Source organism: Rhinopithecus bieti, unplaced genomic scaffold (assembly GCF_001698545.2).
Source record: "Rhinopithecus bieti isolate Rb0 unplaced genomic scaffold, ASM169854v2 scaffold_39586, whole genome shotgun sequence".
NCBI lineage: Eukaryota > Metazoa > Chordata > Mammalia > Primates > Cercopithecidae > Rhinopithecus > Rhinopithecus bieti.
This window is the reverse complement of record NW_016816842.1, coordinates 791365-805002: the sequence shown is the minus strand read 5'-3', so window position 1 is coordinate 805002 and position 13638 is coordinate 791365. Positions and strand designations below refer to the sequence as shown.

Below are 13638 nucleotides of genomic sequence, written 5' to 3'. Positions count from 1 at the left end.
CTCAGCTCTTCGCCTGTGTGTGTGTCAGCTTTGTCCACAGCAAAACAGAAGCAGTTTAAGACCTCACACCCTCAAGCCCACTTTTCAGAACAAGAAAGTTTCTCTTTCTCCAAACTTCCTACCAAAGTTTAGGCTTTATTCTAATTGTATCCACTTATGCCACATGTTCACTTTTAGGACAATTACTGTGGCAAGGAGGCATGGGATTTCACTGACTGGCTTGAGTCAACCAGGGCCAACCTCTGTAGCTGGGAGCAGGATCAGCCCCACCCAAAATGCTTGGCCGCTTCATCATGGGGTAGGAGTGGGATGTGCATGGGAGAAGCAAATGTCTCCTGTCCAGTAGAATGTTACCTTGGGTAATCCAATAACCCCTAATAAGGACAGCAGATGTCAATCACTCCCATTTACCATGTCTATTTAAAATGAGACTAACTGCTGTGTGCATCATGAAAACCCCCAAACTTAGCCTGGGCAACATAGTGAGACCCTGTCTCTACCAAAAAAAAAAAAATTCGCTGGGCATGATAGCACACTCCTGTAGCCCCACCTACTCAGGAGGCTGATATGTGAGGATTGTTTGAACCCAGGAGTTTGAGGCTACAGTGAGTCATGTTCACACTACTGCACTCCAGCTTGGGTGACAGAGCGAGACCGTGTCTCAAAAAAAAAAAAAAAAAAAAAAAAAAAAGCCCCAAATACAAGAAAGGACACCATCTGACAAAGGCATTTTATTGCTTTACCATTCACAATTAATAGTCAAGAACAAATAATAATAACAAATAAAATAACTTTTAAGAGGACAAGACATTAGAAATAAAAAAAAGGACACTAAGAACATTTGTAAAAGCTTGTGCTGGATATGGTTGCCCCCATTCGTGTATGTGTGTGTGTGGCTGTGTGTGTTCGTGGCCACAGCTAAGCCTCTGTCACCAGGGAAGGCTGAGGCTCCAAAGGCACACCTCAGGAACCTATACCCCGAGGCTGGGCGGCTGGACTCCTGAGCTTAAGCTCCCTCTCGCACCCTTCGCCGGACAGCATGTCTCCAATTTCAAACTGACCTAAGGCTCTTACTCCTGGGTTTTTTGTTTTTACATCTTCTCCCAGACAGTCTTTGGAAGGGCATGATTAGAGAAGTGTTCCTTTGCTGATGGAGGAGAGGACCTAAGGAAGAAGGTGGATCTCAGGTGCCTCCTCTCTAATTCATCCTCCCCGCCCAGTTTCCTTTGCCTCTCTTCCTTCTACCCCGTCATGTTTTTTTACGCTCTGCCCCTTCTGCCTCTTAGCATTTCAAAAACTGTACAGTGTACCCCATAGTGGACATTTTTAGTCTAGGCCTTCTAATTAGCATCAGAAAGTTCCTGGATTCCCAGTCACGCCTCCTGAAAAAGCTGAGAGATATGTTTCCTTCCAGGCTTCTTGGGTGAGGCTAGGTTGCAAGCTCTGAGGGGTTCAAAGGTTGCCAAAATCCCTCCATTGGAGGGATAGAAGCAGTATCCCTATTCTGACGTGTCAGAGAGTGAGCTTGTGACCCTTGAAAGATGGTGAGTATCTCTTCTCATCTCCTCGGACCTCCACAGTTGATGCATATGTTTCCCAGGGGAATTAGGTCATTTATCTCAACTCAAGAGCAATGTTCAGCAAGCAATGCTGGGGAGCTTTCCTCTACGTTGGAAATGATTCTTGTTGCCCTACCAGGAAAAAAAATTTAAAAAACAACCCTAACCATTGTCTCAGTACTTTGTACTGATTGAAGAAAACCACCTCTCTGACGAGCATCTAATAGCATCTACTACATTTAATGTCATAGACTCTCATTTTGCAAGCGAGCTGGATTCATTGCAAACATCCACAACTTCCATTCAGAGAGGCAGGCAAATGTCAGATGGAAGAAAACCCCTGGAGGCCAGATCTTTACTGGTGCTCACTTCTCCATCAGTCTTTCTAAACGCTCTGAATAATAGCTTGTACATTGTTTGGGGGCCATGGCGGGTTCCACATTCTTATGATTCTAGACAGAAAGAGAGAGGGAGAGATAATACTCTTAGAAAATACTCCAAGAGAAACATATGAGATCATTTAGATCTGTAAATTATTAACATTACTTTCATTATTTGTCTTCTTCAGCTTTCTCCCACATTCTCTCTATCGTTTCTCTCGTGTCTCTTCCATTCCCCATCTCTTCCCCAGCTCCCTTTCTCCTCTTCCTTCACCATCTTCCTTCTTTCCATCTCAGTCTCCTGTCACTCTTCCTCCAAAAGTCTCGTACAGGCTTCCTCCTTTCAACATTCCATTCAATCACACTAAGCAGTGCCAGCTATGATTATCCAGTACAAACCCAGTGGGTACAAGCTATTGTCCTTGAAAGTTCTCCCTGGAGAAATACAGTATCGCCAGCCTCACTAGCCTTATCTCCTTTAAAAAAAAAAAAAAGCTATCTTTTATTATTATTATTTTTTGTAGAGATGGGGTCTCATTATTTGCCCAGGCTGGTCTCAAACTCTTGGGCTCAAGCGATTCTCCTGCCTCCGGCTCCCAAAGTGCTAGGAGTATGGGGATGAGCCAACAAGCTAAGCTCCATTTTATCTCTTTAGAAATGGACTGATGCCCAGTTCAGTGGCTCATGCCTATAATCCCAGCACTTTGGGAGGATGAGGCAGGAGGATCACTGGAGCTCAGGAATTTGATACCAGACTGGGCAACATGGCAGAAACCCCCATCTCTACAAAAAATACCACAATTAGCCGGGCATGGTGGCATGTGCCTGTAGTCCCAGCTACTTGGGAGGCTGAGGTAGGAGGATCACTTGAGCCCAGGAGGTTGAGGCTACAGTGAGCCAAGATCATACCACTGGTCTCAAGTCTGGGTGACAGAGTGAGACCCTGTCTCAAAACAATAACAACAACAACAAATAGAACTAAAAAAATAGATTGAGTTGCTTTGAGATCAAGCAGCAGGGAAAGAGAGCATTGCCTTTACACAGCCTGGTGAAAAGGATCCCACAGAGCTATGTTTACATCCAATGTCCTTCCCTGGTCCTGGCGGAGGACCTAGGTCTTTAAACAGCCTGAGAAGTATCATCATAATCTCTGGAGTCATATTCATGGAAGTTGGTAATCTAAAGGACCTTAGGGGCATCTAAATTAAGCTGCCCTTTTTACAGATGAGAAAATCAAAGGCCAGGGAAATTAAGTGATGTGTCTGAAATCACATAGATGCTCAGATTTACAACAGCAGAGAACTCCCTTTTTGATCTCTCTCTCTTTCAGTTAAGAAAAAGAAAAAGCCTGTAGGGCAGCCAAGGATTGAAGATCCAACAACCAGGTCTCTGCTCTGCCCTGGTGCATTCACTCCCAAAAGTAGGAGCGAAAGCCCACTGACTCACCTAATAGTCAGGGCGGGGCACGTTGCTCTGGCTTACATAGGGATTTTGCATCTGGCTGTCTCTGGAGGCCGCTATCCTGACCTTAGGAAAGATGCTCCCTTCTGCTCCAACATTGGTGAAGCCTGTCGACCTCAGTTTTAGATTTTGAAAGTCTTCGTCAATCAAGTTCTCTTCTTCAGTATCCTTCTTTTTGTTATTTGATCTGTAATCAGTAAGAGGAATTAGGATTTGACGATGGCAGAAAGTTTATTGAAGTAAATGTTAATGTTCTTTTTAAAAATATTTTCAAATTCTGAAATAATTTCACATTTATTTGTAAGTTACAAAATACATATATTACAGTGTTCTCACACACTTATCACCCAGATTCCCCAATTATTAACATTTCTGAACCAATTAAGAATAAGTTGCATAACCAAAGAACACCAACAGTTTTTTTATGAAAGAATAAGTTGCAGACTTGATGCCCCACTAAGAATGAAATAAAACACCTCATTATTTTCTTCTGTGTAGGTTCCCTAAGTTTAAGCTCATGAGCTCTGAGTATCTACAAAACCTGGACTTCAATGCTGATCCAACATAACCATCTAATTCCACTGGCCTCATTCATATTTTGCTCATAATATTATTATTCTTAAGTGTGCTTTTGAATTATTTCTGGAAATGATAATAGAGGTCAAAGAGAAAAGATAATTTGTGATACAGCATTTCATTCAAGCAAAGTCAACATCTAAGAATCACCTCGGTGGGTAAAATGAGTAAAATAAGTTCAAAGACGTGAAAGGAGGCTGGTCTCAGTAGCTCACCTCTGTAATCCCAGCACTTTGGGAGGCCGCAGTGGGCAGATCACTTGAGGCCAGGAGTTTGAGATCAGTCTGGCTAACATGGTGAAACCTCATCTCCATTAAAAATACAAAAATTAACCAGGCACAGTGGCACGTGCCTCTAGTCCCAGCTGCTCGGGAGGCTGAGGCAGGAGAATCGCTTGAACCTGGGAGGTGGAGGTTGCAGTGAGCCAAGATCATGCCACTGTACTCCAGTCTGGGTGACAGACCAAGACGCTGTCTCAAGAGAAATAAAAAACAAACCAAGAACAAAATATTTCAGGAACCTAAAATCTGTTTATCCTCTCACATTGTAGTGGAAAACTACCTATTTTGCCAAAATATAAGACATGAACTAAATGTTAGAAAACAGTAGCTTTAAAAAAATCAAAGTGGATCCCCAGTTGGCACATTTAGAATGGGAAAGAGATCACAGCATTTGCCACCCTGTTAATGGGAGGGCCTTTAGTCTATCTGAATATCTGTTGAATGAATGAACTCTACTGCCCTTTCCATAAGAGAAGAGACCTTAAGGCACCAAGCTGAGAAATAGCCTTGCAGAGATAACACATGTGTGTTTCTGTGTGTGCGTGTGTGACAGGGTCTTGCTCTGTCACCCAGGCTGGAGTGCAGTGGGGCAAGCTTGGCTCACCGCAGCCTCCGCCTCCCAGTTCAAGGGATTTTCCTGCCTCAGCCTCCTGAGTAGCAGGATTACAGGGGTGCCACCACCATGTCCAGCTAACGAAATAACCTTTCTTAAAAAAAGTTTTAAAAAACCCAGGGGGTTCAGTTGAGGTTGATTTTAGACCATCTGTAGCAGAGTCCTGGACAGGGAAGTGACCTGATGAAAACTGTATTTCACAACTTCAGTGGAGTTAAATACTATTACATTAACAAAGAGTTTTTAATGACATAAGGAAATGGTTGCTATGTCATCTTATGGTGTTAAACCAAAAAAAACCTCAATCCAAAATTTAAAACACAAAAGATACAAAATTATGTATATAATATTATTTTAAAAGATAGAACTAAATCTGGAAGGTTACATCTCAAAATGTTAGTTGCCTCAGTGCGGTGGGTTTTGTGAGTGATTTTTAAATTCCACCCCTTTACCCACTTCTCTATTTTCTTGATTTTGTTCCATGATCATGCTATTGCTTATATAATAAGAAGAAAACTAAGGCAAGGAAAAAACATTAGTGGTATTAGAAAGGCCTCTCCTTATCTCCCTTCTCTTGCCCAGGAGAGGACGAGTGTGTTTGGAAACTAGAGAGTGTCATGTTGGTGGTGCTGTGCCACAGGAAAAGGCGACTTCTGGCAGGTGTGGTGGCTCATGCCTGTAATCCCACCACTCTGGGAGGCCGAGGTGGGAGGATGGTTTGAATCCAGGGGTTTGAGAACAACATGGGCAACAGAGTGAGACCCCCATCTCTTTATATAAAAAAAAGAATTAAAAAGGACACTTTCATCCCATACCTTGCTGTGATGATCAATGCAATTATCATGCTGAGAATGACAACACCAGCAATGGTGCCCACAATAGTGAGGATCAGCTGAAATTCTGAAAGGGAGAAGAAAATAAGAACAGTCTCCAGCAAGCCGGCCCCTAACTGTCTACTGCACAGGTTCGTGTATTCCCAGGGACTCCTAGCTGTGAAGACGATCAGGCTCTGGTCTCCAACCCTCCAGGCCCGGTTGGGTAGTTGGCCTATTTCCTTTAGCATCCACCCCTCACACCTCCTAAACTGTGCCTTCAGAACTCAATTGGAAAGGGCAGCCTTGCCAGACAAAAGACTGCAAATACAAAGGAGGCCGATGGTGGCAGGGTCTTCCTGGACTTTGTGGGGAGTGGAGTATCAACTGAGGGCCACACCTCCCTCCTTACCTCTGCTGCCTTTGCCTGCCCTCCATACCTCACCTTACTGATAAGCTAAGGAAACTAGGTTGGAGTTAAATGTCACTGCTAGAGGAGCCAGCTAATGGCTTGATAATAACATCAGTGAGGGAAGAGTCTAGACATTCATTATCACCCATTCTCCTCTCCTAACTCTGCCCTGGTTGGCGCTATTGACACCTGACTGTGGCTATGAGACACAATGTAACAGACACACCAGACTGCAAACACCTCCTGTGAAAAAAATGTGAGATAATTGGTTCATCTTTTTTTTTTTTTATTCCATGTTGAAATGATATTTTGGCTATATGGGTTAAATAAAATATATTCTTAAAATCAACCTCATCTGTTTCCTTTTACTTCTAACAATTTACTTGAAATTTCTAAAATTTCAAATGAAATGTGTAGCTCACATAATATTTCTATTGCACAACACTGCTCTAGACCTCTTTGTCTCTGCTATACGACTTCCACAAATGCCGCCTTTAATGTGGATTCATGGGGCCATAGACTAGCAAATCTGGGAAAGACCTCAAAGTTTGTCTGGTCCAAACTTCTCATTTTATAGGTGTGGAAATTGAAAGCTCTGAAGAAAGACTTAGCAAATTATTCCTTGCAATAAAATACAGTAAAAACGGAGAATGTCACTCATCACTATCTTCATGGCTGGCAGGAAGGCTGACAGCAATATTTCCTTCATCTTGGAAGACTGATCCTTAGTTCATTATGTACATTTTAGAATATAAAATGATTGAAAATTTAAAGTTAGTGTTGTCTTAATCTGGTGGGGGTGGGGCATGGGAGGGAACAGAATTTGAATTTGCAGCAAAATATCCCAAACTAGTAAATAGCTCTGAGACAAAAGGATTTGAGTATTTAAATGTCTGGTTTCTAGGTCTGCTCTTCTATAACCACCAGAATTTTTGGAATGTACTGGTCTTTTATCTCTAGTAGCAGCAGATAATGCATATGTAAGCTAATGTAGGAAATCAATATAATGCTAAGACGCCCTTCTCTGGTCTCAAGCAAGTCCAGAGGTACCAGCCCACTCCTGGGGCTGAGTTCTGTTATTTTCTATGGCAGAGGGGCTGCTGTTCATAACCTAAGGGTGGGCATGGCATGGCAAGACCCAGAAGGCAAACTGGAGGCAGACGCTCTCTCTCTTTATGAAAGAGGACAGAGACTTTGAAGGACTGGGCAGGATGTTGAATGGGGTCACTACTGATTTCTCAGATGTTTAATAACTTGTTTATAATAGCAAGACTTTCATACTCACTGTCCTCACAGTCGAGTCCACTGTAGCCAAATGCACACCTGAAATACAGTGAGCAATAGGAAACAGTGTTAAAGAGCCCCTATGGGGAGCGTGTCAGAGTTCTCACCCCAATCTCCACCTCTTCCTTTCCATCTTCCTTTTATTCTGTCCTCCCTTGCTTTTTTTGCTCTTTCTTTTGTCTTCCTTACACTCTCATTATTCCAGGAGACCACCTTCCATGGGGTTCTGGAAAGGTGAGGGGGGTATGCAATCCCATGCAGGCTCATTTGTTACTGACTGAACACTCCATCCTCCAGGCTTCAGAAAGATTCTGCAATTCAGGCAAAACTGAACCCAAGAGGCATGGAGGGTAGTGGGACCCTCTCAGGCTGTGACACCACATGGCTCTGCCACTTATTTGCTGCCCTGTGAGCTGGAGGATGTTATTTACATTGAGTTTCCTCACCTGAAAATGGGAAATTAAGACATTCCTGACAGTGTTGCTGTGCAATAGATATTACCTAGTGTGTTTCCTGGAGCATAGACGATGCTCAAAAACTATCGATGATGCTGGGCGCGGTGGCTCATGCCTGTAATCCCAGCACTTTGGGAGGCCGAGGAGGGTGAATCATGAGGTCAGGAGTTCAAGACCAGCCTGGCAAAGATGGTGAAACCCTGTCTCCACTAAAAATACAAAAATTAGCCGGACGCAGTGGCAGGCACCTATAATCCCAGCTACTCGAGAGGCTTAGGCAGGAGAATCGCTTGAACCTTGGGGGCGGAGGTTGCAGTGAGCCGAGATTGCGCCATTGCACTCTAGCCTGGGGGACAGAGTGAGACTCCATCTCAAAAAAAAAAAAAAAAAAAAAAAACTATTGCTGCTGCTGCTGCTGATGCTCTGTCTCTGCCAACCTATGCCAGCTTACCAACTTCCTGACTCAACGCCTCTATATGTGTTGTAAGGTCTCTCTTCTTTGCCTAGCTCCAGCTATGGCAAGACAAAAACAAAGTAATTTTTCTTACTTTTGGCAGTTCCCATTACCATCTTCCTCGTAGCCGGGCACGCACGCACACTCAGGGACCCCGCTGTTCTTCTTTATTAAGCATTCCTTGTGCTCTGCGTTGCAGGCATCAGGACACTTGAGACTGGAAGCTTCAAAACAGAATGATTTCTGGGTAATTTTCAGAAACAATCTCTTTAACCCCAAAGTCATGTGTGACAACATGACAGTGTTTTTCACATTGCTTCTTCTAGGTAAAATGAGATGCTTATTGACTCCACACATGATGTGTCCCCTGTGAAGCTGGACATGGGTTAGCAAAGGTCCCAGCCATGGTCCATATGTCTAAAGTCAGAAGTCACATCACTCAGACTCTGAAATGCACGTGGAAACTTAAGCAGTGAATTTTGTTGCAAAAGGAGAGAAAGTGGAGTTGTGAAGAACATTTAAAAGCAGGTGAAACACTTACCAACACAGAAAGGGCTCTGTGGGTTAGGCCTTTGCAGGCCAGGTTTGCAATCGCATGCCAAACCATTGATGCATTCATCCGCAGACTGCTTACAGCTATAATAATCACACCTAGGGGTCACTGAGAAGCACAAATAATTTTAAAATATATTCAGCATGACAATATGGATAAGGTCATTTGTGAAAATTACTCCACCCCATTGCTGTTATACTTTGCCTTTTAATAAGTTTTGGGGCCAGGTGCAGTGGTTCACAACTACAATTCCAGCACTTTAGAAGGCCAAGGCAGGAGGATCGTTTGAGCCTAGGAGTTCAAGACCAGCCTGGGCAACACAGTGAAAAAATTTAAAAGTTAGCTGGGCATGGTGGCAAGCTCCTGTAGTCCTAGTTACTCAGGAGGTTGGAGTGGGAGGATCACTTGAGCCCAGAAGTTCAAGGTTACAGTGAGCCATGATCATGCCACTGCACTCCAACTTGACCGAGAGTGAGACCTTGTCTCGAAATATAAAAATAAATAAATAAATAAATAAATATGGGTTGGAAGGCATTAGGGTTAAAAGATGAGTCTGGGCTGGGCGTGGTGGCTCACATCTGTAATCCCAGCACTTTGGGAGGCTGAGGCTGGTGGATCACGAGGTCAGGAGTTTGAGACCAGCCTGGCCAATATGGTGAAACCCTGTCTCTGCTAAAAATACAAAAATTAGCTAGGTGTGGTGGCAGACACCTGTAATCCCAGCTACTCAGGAGGTTGAGGCAGGAGAATTGCTTGAACCTAGGAGGCAGAGGTTGCAGTGAGCCAAGATCATACCATTGCACTCCAGCTCTAGGTGACAGAGCAAGACTCTGTCTTGGGAAGAAAAAAAAAAAAAAAGATGAGTCTGAGAATGGATTAGGAGGAGAGAATAAGAGTAGTTAGAGTCATATGGCTCCTCTCTACTAAACATCCCAAACTGTAACTGAGCCTCCTTCATCACCTGCCACATGAAAATGGCTCGGATTAAAAGTCTAGAGCAAGAGATTCTACAATTTTGGGCAAAGAAAACGATTTATCTTTGCCACTGAAGCCGGAGAACGGGAAAAAGTATTTTCTGGCCGGGTATGGTGGCTCACACCTGTAATCCCAGCACCTTGGGAGGCCAAGGTGGGCAGGTCACCTGAGGTCAGGAGTTCGAGACCAGCCCGGCCAAAATGGTGAAAACCGTCTCTACTAAAAATACACAAATTAGCGGTGCGTGGTGGCACATGCCTATAATCCCAGCTACTTGAGAGGCTGAGGCAGGAGAATCGGTTGAACCCGCGAGTTGGAGGTTGCGGTGAGCCAAGATCATCCCACTGCACTCCAGCCTTGGCAACAGTGTGAGACCCTGTCAAACGAACGAACAAACAGACAAACAAACAAGCAAACATTTAAGAGATGAAGAAAGGAGTCTTAGAAGAAGCAAAAAGAAGGATGAGGGAGGCACGAAGGTGATTAGGAGAATGGTGGATGCAGGCCCAGGAAGCAGGAACATCTAGAAGGGAACGATACTAGCGTCAAATGCTATAGAAAAGTCAAATAAGTTGTGGCCCAACAGAGGATTCTGGATTTGGCAGCCAGGACTGAGAACCAGCTGCAAACACCTCTTCCCAGGACTGGCCCCAAAGGGTCACCTCTGGGATGAGGAACTTCTGATGACTGCTGTGGTGGGTTGACTGCAGTCATGACATCAATTTACTCACACCTTTCTGTACCCCTTTGGCAGGGCCCTTCCACACTGTGCTTGGTCATGAGAATTGCTTTAGCCAACTGGACAGTTGTAACTGTGATGTAAGCAGAGCCTTGAGAAATACTTGTGCATTTTACCCCCTTGCTTCTCTTGAAATCCTTTGGATGGGTCTGCTGAGAATAAGAGACCATGTGGAGCAGAGACAAACCAATTATCTGACCCAGCAGCTAATGGCAGATGCTTAAGTGAGCCCAGCAGATATCAATTAAGCCTGGCCCAGATCAGCAGACTATCCACTTGAGCCCAGCCCAAATTCAGACCCAAAGAATTCTAGGGTTGCAATAAATAAATGGTGGTTGTTTTCGGCCACTACCGTTGTAACACAGCAAACGCAATTGCTACAGCTACATGGTGGGCTTCTGTGTCAGTCTAAAGGGGAAAATAGTACAGGTAATGCTTGGTCTTGCTCTATTGCCCAGGCTGGAGTGTGGTGTCATGATCTCAGCTCACTGCAGCCTCAACCTCCTGGGCTCACGCAATCCTCCCACCTCAGCCTCCTAAGTAGCTGAGACCACAGACCTGCACCACACCTGGCTAATTTTTTGTATTTTTTTGTAGAGATTTTACCATGTTGCCCAGGTTGGTCTCAAACTCCTGGGCTCAAGGAATCTGCCAATCTTGGCCTCCCAAAGTGTTGGGATTACAGGCATGAGCCACCACGCCCAGCCATAGGTAAAACTTTCTGTAATCATTTGGAAAGCTTTAACTTGACAGAAAGCCCTGTTGTCTCTCCTTTTTCTTTCCCTGTCCAGCAGTGGTTTGTCTGGTCATTTATACCTTCCTAAAGAGGAACACACTGGTCAGTTTGATGACTTGGAAGATAGCTGGAAAGAAGCAGAGGGCAAGCGAGCAAGAAAAGGGAAGAAGAATTGGTTAAAAAGAAATTTAGAGACATTTGTCAGTTCAATGACGCAGTTCTTGCCTCCTTTTCACATATAATGAAAAGGTTTACCAAAAAGGTAGGTAGGTCTTCAGGTAAACTTTGAATAAAATTATACGATACTTACAAGTATAGTTTAGAATGCTGCTTGAGTTGTTTCCAACTGCTTTAATAATTTTTTCAGTCACAGTCATCTCATTGTCACTTGTGGTTTCTGTCAAAATTGTTACTATTGTTACACTAACAACCTTGTCATCAGCACGCATTTCAGATCTTGGTGACAGAGGTGTGCTAAAAATGAGACGAATCTGCTGTCACTTAATGAATTGAACTGAAGAATCAACAAATAAGTCTTCTAATCTCCCAGATTCCCGAATCTCCCGGCCCTAGTCCTGACCCGCTGTCCTGTCCCTACGATTGGGACCCACATATGGAGGCCGGCGGCTGCAAAAAGATGGCAATGTACAGGCTTGGAGGTCTCTGTTTGATGTGTATTCAGAGGAAACCTATGGTGTAAACAATATTCTGTTGGAGAAAACTTAGGAAAATTGTGGATAATCATTTTTGGAAGAATTGTGAATCATCATTTGAAGGATCCAGGAGCCTAGAGCTAACCAGAATTAGAACAAGTAACACCTGAAATGGGAAATTGTCACTTTCTGTAAGACAGCGAGAGTAGGTCTTGCTGAACTGTTAAATCTCAGACTGGTTCTTTGAGAGAGACAGAGGGGCGCGTGTCCCTCCCTGTGCACAGAGAAAGCAGTAACCAGCCATAGAGAGCCTGGATCACTCCCAGAAAGGACCAGGAAGTCAGCAGGCAGCTTCAAAGTGGGAACATGATTGGGCCTGGACACACACGACCCAGAGGAGAAGTGAAAAAGAGGGCCGGGGCTGCGGAAAACATGAGCACATACTACCAAATCCTACCAGCAATGTGAAGTGCCTGCCACAAGCAAGGCATTGTCATTGTCTCTCTCTCTAATCAGCACTGCAGTTCGGAGCCCTAAGCACAGCTGTGCAATTACTTCATTGTCCAAAATGAATCAAGTGATACAATCACTGAGACAGGGGAAAAGGGACTTTTAAAAACTTCTTCACTATCTGATTTGTCACTCTGTGCTTTTAAGCCTCAGGATATGTTTTTGTTGTCTAAATGTTTTTTTCTATACTCCTTTTGACCTTTTTTTAAATTTTTTATTTTATTTTTTTTTTGAGACAGGGTCTTGCTCTGTCACCAGGCTGGAGTGCGGTGGTGAGATCACGTCTTACTGCAGCCTCAACCTCCTGGGCTCAGCTGATCCTGCCGCCTCGGTCTCCCAAGTAACCGGGACCACAGGCACGCGCCACCATGCCCAGCTAAAATTTCATTTTGACTTTGGAATAAATGCAGAAGCCTGAAAATATAGCCAGCCTATTTAGACAATGTTTGCAGCCACCTTGGGTCCTCAGAACAATCAAGAAAAATCCAAAACATGAACCAAATCCATTTTTAGGCACAATCATCTCAAAATGGAGTCCAAAAAATGAAATGGGCTTCAGCATTGTAATTTAATATTTTCTACCATAATTCGTTCATGATGGGATTTGGTGGTGGTGGTGGGGGTGGGCGGGAAGTAGGAGTGGAATGTAATAGGGCAGTGAGAAAGGTGAACTTGATACAAATTATTCTATATTGGTTGAAATATATGGCATAACTTTGCACTGGGGCTAGGAAAGCAAATGCCATCCATAATTTATTCGTTAAAAGAACCTACAGGTTTATACTCTAATTCAGGAGGCAAGACGTTACACCTGTGAAACAGTTAAAGGGAACACTGGAGCCACTGCACACTTGAGTATAAATGACGAAGGCACTAGGCTTGGAGTTAAGACATGAGGTCCAGACCCTTGTGGCCCAAGACCAGTCAGCTTCTCTGGGCCGGAGTTTCTTCCTCTGTCCAAAGAGAGGTTTTAAAGAGAGAAATTCTGAGGATCCTTCCAATTCTAACATTGCTATAGTAGAAAAGAGCTTGGGGAGTCAGAGGGGAGAGATAATTTTGGGCTGGAGCCTAAGAAATGCCTTTCTAGCTTCTTCTCCGAGAAAACACCAAATGGATGACGCCGGTGCAGCGGGGGGGCCCGGAGGCCCTGGTGGCCCTGGGATGGGGAACCGCGGTGGCTTCCGC

At 44.1% G+C, this 13638-nt stretch overlaps 1 protein-coding gene across 1 annotated transcript in view; it reads right to left on the bottom strand.

Annotated features, from left to right (window-relative positions):
- Window positions 1-711: 711 nt before the first annotated feature.
- The window catches only part of MUC13 (mucin 13, cell surface associated), a 32031-nt gene continuing 19104 nt past the window's right edge, over window positions 712-13638 (bottom strand). The window contains exons 6-12 of the mRNA XM_017855361.1: window positions 11601-11764; window positions 8829-8948; window positions 8382-8511; window positions 7380-7417; window positions 5686-5770; window positions 3386-3587; window positions 712-2011 (exon numbers count right to left, since the gene is read on the bottom strand). Of these exons, the coding sequence (XP_017710850.1) occupies window positions 3386-3587; window positions 5686-5770; window positions 7380-7417; window positions 8382-8511; window positions 8829-8948; window positions 11601-11764 (739 nt within the window). The 3' untranslated portion in view covers window positions 712-2011. The remainder of the gene's footprint in view (window positions 2012-3385; window positions 3588-5685; window positions 5771-7379; window positions 7418-8381; window positions 8512-8828; window positions 8949-11600; window positions 11765-13638) is intronic.